This window comes from Dendrobium catenatum, unplaced genomic scaffold (genome assembly GCF_001605985.2).
Source record: "Dendrobium catenatum unplaced genomic scaffold, ASM160598v2 fragScaff_scaffold_66, whole genome shotgun sequence".
NCBI classification, from domain to species: Eukaryota; Viridiplantae; Streptophyta; class Magnoliopsida; order Asparagales; family Orchidaceae; genus Dendrobium; species Dendrobium catenatum.
The window spans coordinates 100496-112764 of record NW_021318528.1 but is presented as its reverse complement, the minus strand read 5'-3'; the positions used below and the strand labels follow the sequence as shown (position 1 = coordinate 112764).

Genomic DNA, 12269 nt, shown 5'->3' with positions numbered 1-12269 from the left:
AATTCACCTTGGTCTCCGACAAGGTTTGCAGCCATTTCATCCCCAAGATGACATCCGTACTCCCCAAATCTAAGGGAAGAAAATCTCCCTCACCTGTATCCCCTGAATGGTCAACATCACTCCCCTACAAACTTCTCTGCCCATTTCTACCTTTCCGGTGCCCATCATCACCCCGTACCCTCCTATTTCCACTATTTTCACCCCCAATAGATCAACAATTTGGGTGGAGATGAAATTGTGGGTTGCCCCACTATCTATAAACACTACCACATCCCTTTCAGCTATCTCTCCCTTCACCTTCATAGTGTGATTCAGAGTGAATCCCACTACTGAGTTTATGGAGACTTCTGCCACATCCAAATGCAACTTCTCCTCTTCCGTCCCTAACTCGCTTCCACCTCCCTCTTCAACTTCCTCGTCATCACAGACGGTGAGAACCTGAAGAGTTCGATCCTTACACTTATGCCCTGGCATGTACTTCTCATCGCACCTGAAACACAGCCCTTTAGCTTGCTTCTTTTGGATCTCCTTCCATCAACTTCTTAAAATTTCCTCCAGGCCCTCCTCCAGACTTCTCCCTTGGTACTTCCCGTTATCCTCCCGGTGCAGCTCCTTTGGGAGCTAGAAAAGTAGTAGTAGGATCCCCCGGAACTACTACCACGAGGCCCCTCTCCAGATGCTTCTGGTCCTCAACCAGCTGTGCCAATTCCACGGCCTCCCCTAAGTCGCACGGTTGCATCACTCTAACAGTTGCCCAGAGCTCCGGTTTGAGCCCTTTCATGAAGTTTCCCTAAAGCTTAGTCTCAGAAAAATGGTCTAGACGGCTTGCTAGGTACTCAATCCGATCACGGTACTCTGTCATCGTACCCTCCTACGTCAAGGCAAAGAATTGCTCATAGAAGTCCTCTCCCCTTCTAGTTTGGAAACGTTCCAGTAAGCACTCCTTGAACTCTCTCCAGCTCCTGATGGGTTGCCTCATGTCCGGCCATTGGTACCAAGCCAGTCCTTTCCCTCTAAGCATAGTCCTGCCACTGTCAGCTTCTCTTCCTCTGTCATCCCGTTGACGGAAAAGTACCATTCCACCTTGTAGATCCTACCATGTCCATCATCGCCCTCAAAATGGGCATCTTCAGCTTTCTGACCTTCGGGTCATCGCAATTGCCCTTTGATCCTCCATATCCTCCCATGCCACGAACGGCATGTGCTCCCCAGCTGTCACGATCTTTCCTTCGGCGATCATTGCCGTAGTCCTCTCCAACTTCCCCTCTCCTTCTTTCAAAATCAGCACCTCGGTGGTGGAAATTTCCCCTTCTTCCCAAAAACTCAGCACCCCTCTTTTCGTAACCCATGCTCATTTCCTCTCTAGAAAGTGGTTCTAGAGGTGGCATGCCATCCTACCTCTCAAGGATCTCCAATTCCGGATTTTTCCTCCCCCTAAATGGGTTCGGATTCCCTCCTATACCATGGCCGCTGGTGGTCTCCTTTGCTTCCGATGTCGTTGGATTGGTCTTCACCTCTAGTAATTTCTTCAACATCCCATCCATCAAAGTGAACTTCCCTTCCAACCTTTAATTGTTGGAGGAGATTTGATTTTTAAAATCAAAGAATTTTTCCTTCAAATCTGATTTTAATTGCCCAATTTCGCCTTCCAACACTTAGACATTTTTTTCCGGCCATCTTTCTTCTCAAGGATCTCAAGAGAGCTTCTACTGGATGCAAAAAACCCGCTGAAATTTCACAAATTTAGCCGACGATGGTCCCACAATGATGCTCTGATTCCAATTTGATAGGAAATACTTGAGTTCACAAGCAACCCAAAGGGAAATACTTGAGTTCGCAAGCAAACCTATCACTAATTGGAGAAAACAGCGAGAATAATACCAAATCCGGGCGAAATCAGCCCCCAAAACGTTGGATTGCAATAAGAAAATCAAGCCAAATAAGGACGAAGAAAGATACAAGTGATCCCTAATTCGAAAGGAGGATCGTTCTCTCCCAAATCTCTAGACAAACAATCTATGGCCAAAAATCTCAAGAACTCCAAGAAAAAACTCAAATTATGCGTAATAACTCCCTCCACCCCCCTATTCATATAATTAATTTCCTAATTCAAACCTTTCTCATTCAAAATTTTCCCTCTCAAACTAACCTCCCAAATCCCCTCTCCCCATTGGCCCCAAGGGGCGGCAACAATAAAGGAGGCGTTTTGTCCGCCTCTTAAACACCTGAGCCGACTGCTGGGTCGGCTCCTGGGCTGGTTCAGGCTGAACCGGCTGATAGGAAATCAAGTATTTCCTAGCCAAAGTCTGAAGCAAATCTCAAGAATTCTGCTATTTACAACAGGAAAATAGCGAAATTGTGGACCAAAACAGTGAAAAATTGAGAGAAAAAGGGAGAAAAAAATCACCCAACACTTGTATTTTACTAGTAGATGAAAGAAAAATAGCAAAGATACAAGTAATCCTCTATTCGAGAGGAGGATCCACTCTCCCAATCTCTAGAAAGCGATCTAGAGCCCTCACCACAAGAAAACCACAAGAGAACTTTCAGAAAAATAACACCTAACCCTAACCCTAGCCTTTACTCCCTACTTAATGCATAAAATTCAAAATTAATACTAAAGGACCTAATTGCCCTTGCTTCTCCTCCTTTTGGCTCCAAGATTGTATTTGAATCTCAAGTGGACCCCACCCTTTCCCCCCTCTTTGAAGCTGCCGGCCCCCTTCTACTGTAAACAAGCCAGACCACCCAAGGGGGCTGGGCCGGCTGGACCGGTCCAAGGAGGACTGGTCTAACATTACCGCCCTCCCAAAGAATCACCTTGTCCTCAAGGTGGAGGTCAGAAAACTGTCGCTTCATCCGCTCGTATGGCTCCCACGTGGCCTCGTAGTCAGGGAGGTTCTTCCATTTGATCAGGACTTCTGTAGCTCTATCTACTTTCTGACGAACCTCCATGAGTTTCAAATGTTCCAATATCATTTCCATTTCATCTGTTAATGTCCCTGGTAACTCAGAACTGGTAGTATAATCTCCAATGACTCTCCTTAGCTGGGATACATGGAAAACGGGATGGATTGTCGTTGTCGTTGGTAGCTTCAGACGATATGCCACGGCTCCAATTTTCTCCCCACTTCAAACTAAATATCCTTCCGATTCCCATCAGCTTGTTTCTTCATAATCTGTTGAGCCCTCAACAGATGTCTTTTTAACTCTTCCAATGTCTTATCCCTCTCCTCCAAATACTCCTCCACTGAAGAAACGGGCGTGCTGCTACTCCAAAAATGCACCAATTGGGGCGGATCCCTTCCGTACAACACCTTAAATGGGGTCATCTGAGAGGCTGAAAGAAAAGAGGTGTTGTACCAGTACTCGGCCCATCATAGCCATTTAGCCCATAGCTTGGGTGTCTCTGATACGAAGCATCTTAGATAAGTTTTCAGGCTCCGGTTGACTACTTCTGTTTGACCATCCGTCTGTGGGTGGTAAGCAGTACTCCTTTTCAGCACCGTCCCCTGCAGTCTGAACGATTCTTTCCAGAAATAGCTGAGGAACACTTTATCCCTATCTGATACTATCGCCTCTGGCACTCCGTATAATCTGACTCTCCTTGATGAAAACGGACACTACTGTCACCGCAGTGTATGGATGGCGTAGAGGAATAAAATGAGCGCATTTGCTCAATCTATCCACTACCACCAAAATCACAGTGCTTAGAGTAGGGTAGCCCATCAATGAAGTCCATAGATATCTCTTCCCAGACTCATCCTGGTAACGCCAATGGTTGCAGTAACCCCCCTGGTGACATAGCTATATACTTATTCCTTTGGCACACCTCGCACCTGGATACCATCTCTTCCACATCCCTATGCATAACTTTCCAGTACAGCTCTGCCGCCAGTCTCCTATAGGTCTTTAGCACTCCTGAATGTCCTCCCACTGCAGTTCCATGGAACTCATGGAGCAATTATGGGATGTTTACTGACGTTTTGGCTAACACAAACCTTCCCTGGTGCAACAATCTCTCCCCCTCCAACAAGTATTCTGGATGACTGCCCTCTCCCTTCAATAAGTTAGCCCTGATTTTGCCTAGTTCCTCATTCCTGACACTCTCCTCCTTTACGGCTTCCCAATCTAGCATCATTGGGACTGATACAGCTAGTGTCTTCAACTCCCCCATGCACCTAGACAAGGCATCTACTGCCTTATTTTTTATCCCTGGCCTGTATTGAATCTCAAAATCATATCCGAGCAGTTTGGATAGCTACCTCTGATGCTCCTCTGTCACCATGCGCTTCTCCAGCAAATATTTCAGGCTCTGTTGGTCGGTTAAGACGATAAAATGTCTTCCGAGTAAGTATGGGCATCACTTTTGACGATTTTCGTCAACTCCCTCTCATAGACAGGTTTCAGCCGGGCTCTGGAAGTCAACACCTGACTGAAATATGCAATGGGTCTGTGACTCTGCATCAACACTGCTCTTAGTCCATATCCCGATGCATCTGTCTCTACTATAAAGGCCTGAGTAAAATCCGGCAAAGCTAAGACCGGAACTGTTGTCAGAGCTTTCTTCAACTTCTCGAATGCTGTCGTAGCTGCCTCCCCCCATAAGAACCCATCTTTCTTAAACTGCTCAGTGAGTGGCCGAGCTATAGTGTTGTATCCCTTCACAAATCTTCTGTAGTACCCTGTAAGTCCTAGGAATCCCCTCAACTCCTTTAGATTTATGGGCAGTGGCCACTTAAGCATGGCCTCAATCTTGGACTGATCTGCTGCTACCCCGTCCTTGGATACCACATTCCCCAAGTATTCCATACTAGCTTCCGCGAAGCAGCACTTCTTCAAGTTAGCCTTCAACTGGTGCTCCTGGAGAACCTCTAACACCTTCTTTAAGTGTCCCTAATGCTCCTCCTCTGTTCTGCTATATACTAAGATGTCATCAAAGAATACCAACACAATTCGCCTGAGATATTGTTTGAAGATCTTATTCATGAGTGCCTGGAATGTGGTTGGGGCATTGGTGAGGCCAAATGGCATCAGTAGGAACTCATAGTGGCCCTCATGAGTTCTAAAGGTGGTTTTGGGCACATCTTCTTTCTTCATTCGTATCTGGTGATATCCTGATTTCAAGTCGATCTTGCTGAAAATCACTGTTCCACTCAACTCATCCAGAAGCTCAGCAATCAATGGTATAGGAAACTTATCAAGTACAATTTCCTTGTTGAGTGTGGTACACAAAAACGCCGGCTGCCATCCTTTTTCTTCACCAATAGAACATGACTAGAGAACGGGCTAGTGCTGGGCTTGATGATCCCTGCTTCCAGCATTTCTCTGATCAGCTTTTCTATTTCATCCTTCTGAAACTGAGGGCAACAGTAAGGTCGTACGCTGACAGGTGACACTCTCTCTCTTAATGTGATGGCGTGCTCCTGCTCCCTGGGTGGTGGCAACCTTATAGGTGGTTGAAAAACCTTTTCAAATTCCTGGATCAAAGGCTGCACAGAGAGGGGTATGTCTCCCCCTTCCTCCATACTCACTCCCTCTGATCTGTGTAATTCTACCAAATAGCCTTCCCCCTCCTCCTGAATTGTCTTAATTAGGGATTTAAGAGAAACCCTGCCTTGGTCAGCCTTGCATCACCTTGAATCACCCTCTTCCTTCCATCCTTCACCAACTCCATCTGCAGGGTGCCCCAATTGACCTTGGTTTCCCCCAATGTCTGCAACCACTTCATATCTAGGATGACATCCGTACTCCTTAATTCTAGGGGAAGGAAGTCTTCCTTCACTTGTATGCTTTGGATCTTCAGCACCACCCCCCCCTATAGACTCCTCTTCTCATTTCTACCTTCCCCGTGCCCATCATCACCCCATAGCCTCTAGTATTTACTAACTTCATCCCCAACAGCTCCATAATCTGGGTGGAAATGAAATTGTGGGTTTCCCCAAGATCTATCAACACCATGACTCCACGGTCAGCGATCTCTCCCTTCGCCTTCATAGTGTGACTCTGAGTGAATCCCACTACGGAGTTGAGAGAGACTTCTGCCACATCCAGATGCATCTTTTCCTCCACCTCAGAATCGCTTCCCCCTCCCTCTTCATCTTCCTCGTCTTCACAAACAATGAGAACTTAAAGAGTTCGATCCTCACACTTATGTCCAGGCATGTATTTTTCATCGCATCAGAAACAAAGCCCCTTTTCTCTCTTCTCTTGCATTTCATTCTCAGTAAGCTTCTTGAACTGCCCCCCATTTCATCCTGTTGCTTTTTCCTTTGGAACTTCTTTCATCCCTCCGCTGGATGCTCCTTTAGGGGCTAGGTGGGTAGTCGTCCACCTGTAAGTGCCTCCTGAGTTGCTATTCCTATCTCCCTTCTCCAGATTCTTTTGATTTTCAACCAATTGTGCAAGCTAAATGGCCTCCCCCAGGTCCCTGGGCATCAGGACCTTCACCGCTGCTCTAACCTCTGCCTTTAATCCCTTCATGAAGTTCCCCTCCAGCACAGTATCGAACAAGCACTCAACCCTGCTGGTCAGATGCTCAAATCTCTCTCGGTAGTCCGCCACAGACCCCTCCTGCATTAGAACAAAGAACTGCTTGTAGAAGTCTCCTCCCCGGTCGGTTTGGAAACGCTCTATCAAACTGTCCTTGAATTCTTCCCAGCTCCGGCTAGGTCTTCTATGATCTCTCCACTGGTACCAAGAAAGTGTCTTCCCTTCCAGACACAAGCCCGTTGCCGATAATTTCTCCTCCTCCATCAAGCCGTTAACAGCAAAGTACTTCTCAACCTTGTAGATCCACCCATAGGCATCCTCCCCTTCAAAAATGGGTATTTTTAATTTTGTCACCTTCCGATCCCTGCCATTCCACCTTAATCCTCCATAGTTTCCCCTCTCCCATGTGCCTGCCCCCCCCCCCCCCCCCCCCCCCCCCCCCCATGTCTCCCGATCTTCCCTTGCTCTACCCTGTCCCAATCCCCCTTCAAAATTCCCTCTCTAATCTTAAAAAACGGCTTCCCGGCGACCATGATAACCCCCCGATGCTCCCAACCAGCACCTCTTGGTTCCACGCCTCCATAGCCTTGCCTTTCCCCTTATCTTCCTCCTCTCTCCTCCCTCTGGAAAGGCTCCAAATGAGGCCTTCCCCTACTACCTTCCACGATTTCTACTTGCTTTCCTCCCGATGGATTTCAGAGTTGGTGTTCTTCGTTGCGGGCCCTTTTGCATCAGACGCCGTCGATTGGGTTTGAAACTCTAACATCTTCTTCATCATATCCCATAGATCGGCCACTTGCCCTTCCATGGAAGACATTCTTTCCTCCACAGTCTCCTTGATTTGATTCATCTCTCCTTCAATCCTCTCCTCCAAAGCATCCACTTTCTTAGCCGCCATCCCCTACGGCTTGTAATTTATGCGTTGATCTCAAGAGCTGAAAAAAAAATTCAGCAGTTTTCTCCTTTGCCGGTACAATTTCAGCCGCTGAAAATGGTCCAAAATCACCCACGATTGGTCCCAATAGTTGCTTTGATACCAATTTGATAGCAAATACTTGATTTCAAGTATTTCCTAGTCAAAGTCTGAAGCAAATCTCAAGAATTCTGCTGTTTACAGTAGGAAAACAGCAAAATAGTGGACCAAAACAGTGAAAGAGAGAAAAAGGGAGAAAAAAATCACCCAACACTTGTATTTTACTAATAGATGAAAGAAAAATAGCAAAGATACAAGAGATCTTCTATTCGAGAGGAGGATCCACTCTCCCAATCTCTAGAAAGCGATCTAGAGCCCTCACCACAAGAAAACCACAAGAGAACTTTCAGAAAAATAACACCTAACCCTAACCCTAGCCTTTACACCCTACTTAATGCATACAATTCAAAATTAATACCAAAGGACCTAATTGCCCTTGCTTCTCCTCCTTTTGGCTCCAAGATTGTATTTGAATCTCAAGTGTACCCCACCCTTTCCGCCCTCTTTGAAGCCGCCGGCCCCCTTCTGCTGTAAACAAGCTGGACCGGCCCAGGGGGCTGGGCCAGCTGGACCGGTCTAACACCGGCCTATCATATTCTTTTCCTAGTATTCTAATAAATTATTTTTCCCTTTCTTGTTATCGACTTAGTTCTCGAGCATGCACTTTTTTTTAACAATTTTGAATGTTGGACTTGCATGTCTAGTTGGATGCATTTGATGGAATTTGGAGAGGCCTGGGGAGGCGAACTAGCACACATAGTTGGATAATACAAGTGTACTACTAGGGTATTTATTCTAATTGTTGCTTTGATGTTTAGAAAAGCCTAGGCCATCATCATCAATGCTAATTACATATTTAAGACAGATGCGTCTTTTTAATCAGTAAAATTATTAGTTTCATAATTATACCAACTATCTAAAATAATATGATCAATTATGATTTCACAATGCTAATTTTACAGATCTATGGTGATCCTGAAGCAGCTGACATTCTTTTTACTTGTGGAGCTGATGTAATTGTTGTTGGCATAAACATCACTACGCAAATCACTCTCGCAGGTTTCCATTTTGGTTTCTGTTATTCATTGCATTTGAACTTTTACTATTAATATGCCTTCTGACTAATAAGGACTAATTTGGTTATTAGATGCTGACCTTTCCGAGTTGAGATCTTCTAACGGAAAGCATTCAAAATTAATATGTGACATGTGCAAGTTCTACAGGAACTGGCATGTCAAATCTGATGGCGTCCATGGTAAAAATCATTTAAAAATTTTATCACACTTTTCTGTTAAGGTGGATTCAAGCTTTAGTCAAAAACCTTTTTCTTTTTTTCAGGCATCTTCCTGCATGACCCTGTTTGTTTTGCTGCACTTGTTCGTCCTGATCTTTTTACATACAAGAAGGGTGTGGTGAGGGTTGAGACACAGGGCATCTGTGTTGGACATACACTGATGGACCAAGGATTAAAAAAGTGTGTGCCTTCTGACTAACTTTTTTCACTTATTCTTGACTTTTTTTTTCTTTATTTATTTATTTGAGCTTTTGGACCAGATGGAATTCCCCTAATCCTTGGTCAGATTATTCACCAATATCAGTTGCGTGGACTGCTGATGTCCCCAATATTCTTACCTTTATCAAAAATCAACTTATGAAACCATAAAAGATGAAATCTTGCTTCATTTTTTATGAGAGATGTACTAAAATATTATTGTAATGTGTGCTACTTGGTTATTTTCAATCAAGGGCCCCAATAAAAAGAGTATGCATTATTACACATGACCCTTGAAATTTGATAAAAAAACTGTATGTATGCAAAGGAATCTGTGTTTAAAGATGTTAGTCCCATTCTTTGTATTGATCATTCTATTCTCATTTAATATGCATGTATTTGTAATGGGTTATTTAGCTGAATAGCCTAAAACAGCAAAATCATACTGGAATTATAGCAGATGGGAATACAAATCTTTTATATGGCTATTCAGTGGAATGATCTTGCCCATAGTTGGATAATACAAGTGTACTGCTAAGGTATTTATGCAGAGTACTTTGGACACAAGGCTTGCTTAAGAAACACCAGAGTTAATTCTATTTATGAAATTGTGGAAAATGCCTATTTGACTTTCAAATTAACAAAACGCTATTAATTTTTGAACTATCGTGATTTAAATAGGACAATGTGATTTAGATAGAGTATATCTTTCTGCAAACAGTGAATTGAATTTAAGAGAAAGACTTACTGAATTATGAATCTGCCACTTCTTATTTTAGATTTTATCTCATTTTTTCCATCTCCTTAAGCTTGCATTCCTATCATCCGTGTGTTGGTTCTTCAGAAAGTTGATGGTTAGCTGCAGCTGTGGAACTGAAGTTTTTCACTGGTTATACCACGGGTTTAACGGGGTCTCTTTAAGATCCAGCTCTGTAAATCTGATACTTGTTTATTTGTTGGTTCCTGGGTCTACTCTATTACATCACTTGCTTTTTTTAATAGCCATAGTGCCTTTTACAATAATCATCTTATTACAGTGCTTCTTGTTTTAGTGAATAAACGTAAATTAAAAGGAATACTTGCAAGATATTTTGTGTTTCATTGAACAAAACCTCAATCTTCACCAAAATAATAAAATCATATTATGGTTGATTTTCATCCATATATTTGATATTATTTATCAAAAAATAACTTTCTTCACCTATTCCAGTTGTTTAGAATCCTTATTTACCTTTCTGCATTCCATTTGCTTTCTCACTCTACCCCTCTTCTCTCATTGTCCCTGCTGCAGCCAAGATATTAAATAGCTGATGATAAGCAGAAGAATCCTTGGGCTTAATCTCAACTAGATTATCTGCAGCAATCTCTCCAATGTTCACAATCCAGTTTACTCGGCAAGCCTCCAGGTGAATTAGCCACTCCATGTCATCTGCTCGAAACGGCACACCTTTTGATGAACTCCATGTCTTCCTTCAGCTAACCATTATAACCATAAAAATTAGCCATGTCAGTGAAGTGCTCCGTCACCTGCTAAATTCTATAATCCTTGAAGATCACAAATTGAATAGTCAGACAATATCCTATTTGATAAATTCTATAATCAGATAAGTTCTTATTTGATAATCCATTGGCATGATGAATTCACTAATCCTTGAAGATCAAGCACAAATACCTCCTGTTTTCTTACGGCAATTGTATGCTTTAATGCCATGATCCCTCAAATGAAGGTTACGCCATCCATCTGGCTTTGAGCTTCCATGTCTCTGAAAAACTTTTAAGAGCTTTCCTCCCATATAATTGGTGGAATCAGGGAAGGGTTGGAGACTTCTAGACTTGAGAAAAGGCTTATATAGCTATATAAAATATAAAGTCTTTATCCTTGGGGGCTATTTGATATCCTAATTTAGGTTTGGCTAGCTTAATTCCACCAAATTGGTTTTTGGGTATTTTAATCCTACTGTTTTGGCAAGTCCTATTTCAAACTTATTATAGTTAAATCCATGATTAGTTAAATCTCACAATTTATAAGATGTAATGAATTTAAGAATTTCTTCCTCATAAATATTTATTCTTTGAAACTGTGGGCTCCGAAAATTCGGCCCCGGCCTCCGCTCGCTTTTCTTTTTCGGCGAGGGAGTTTTAGCGAACTAAGTTCCAGGGTAAATTTTGGAAGGCAGATGGGTTTGTAGATAAGACACTACCCAGAGATTTCGCCCTCATTTTGTGAGGACTTTATGATCTGAGTTCTGGTTTCCTATAGGCGCAAGCCCCTATAGTTAATTACCCCTCCCGATAACGAGAGAGAACTTTCGATTAAGGCTAGTCGTCAATCAGATATGTATAGAAATACATGTTATCTGGCATATAGTAGCAGCAATGGGTTTAGGTATTGGTAAAAATTGGATTTGGGTTTGTGAATTTGGTTTGGAAAATCGGAAAGGATTTGGAAAGTTTAATATTTAAAAATAGAAATTTCACCCTCGTTCACTTAAAGCGGATGGTGGGGAATGGATGATGGACCCGATCAAGATCCCATGGTTCCGTCATCCCGGGTCATCGTGGTCCCTGGTCTACTTAGTCAGAGGAGGTAGTCGACCCAACCTGACAGAAGGATCCTTGTCGGCAGCCATGGGTTGCTTCGTCCAAGGGAACCTTGTAGACCGGGGGTGAGTGTTTGTCTAAGGGGACAAATTTGAATCCACCTTAGCTAACAGAGGGCTTTGTACCCCGTTAATTATATCCTATTGATTCATATCTCAAGGATTTAACGCCATTAGGGAGCGTATTGGCTCTGGCCATAACCGCTATCTGTGGTGCCATTTGGCGGCAAAACCACTCGGTTCAGAGGGCCCCGGGTCATAACCGTTTACCTGCAGTGCCATTTGGCGGCGAAACTGCCGGTTAGAGGACACGTACCACGTCCTTACTGGCAAGAGATTGTTTGAGAATGGATCCTAGTGATATTTTCGACTAGGCATTTGGCTCTTTGTGAGCTAGAGTTAAATTTCAATTTGTCCGCCTCGGCAAACTGTTGCGGAGGGCGGATGGATTTTGCTTTAAGTTTTTGATGGATTTATTTCATTTTAAATATTTTTGGAATTTTGGGATTTTTGATATTTTGTGGAGTTTTGGGTTTTGGGATTTTTGTGGGTATTTTGGGTAGAGCTTTGGAGTATTTGAAATGGACTTTGGATATTTGAAGATATCTGGGAACCCCTCCGGTTGAGATCTGCATTCAACACGGCCATCATCGGGGTGTTCGGGGTCATTTCTCTTTATGGATTGAACCTTGTCACTCTGTCGGGCTGATGA

At 43.4% G+C, this 12269-nt stretch overlaps 1 protein-coding gene across 1 annotated transcript in view; it reads left to right on the top strand.

The window, feature by feature from the left end:
- Positions 1-9449, top strand: part of LOC110114735 (uridine nucleosidase 1) — a 77483-nt gene extending 68034 nt beyond the window's left edge. The window contains exons 5-8 of the mRNA XM_020847713.2: positions 8428-8524; positions 8613-8720; positions 8804-8939; positions 9020-9449. Coding sequence (XP_020703372.1) covers positions 8428-8524; positions 8613-8720; positions 8804-8939; positions 9020-9128 — 450 coding nt within the window. The 3' untranslated portion in view covers positions 9129-9449. The remainder of the gene's footprint in view (positions 1-8427; positions 8525-8612; positions 8721-8803; positions 8940-9019) is intronic.
- The last annotated feature ends 2820 nt before the right edge of the window (positions 9450-12269 follow it).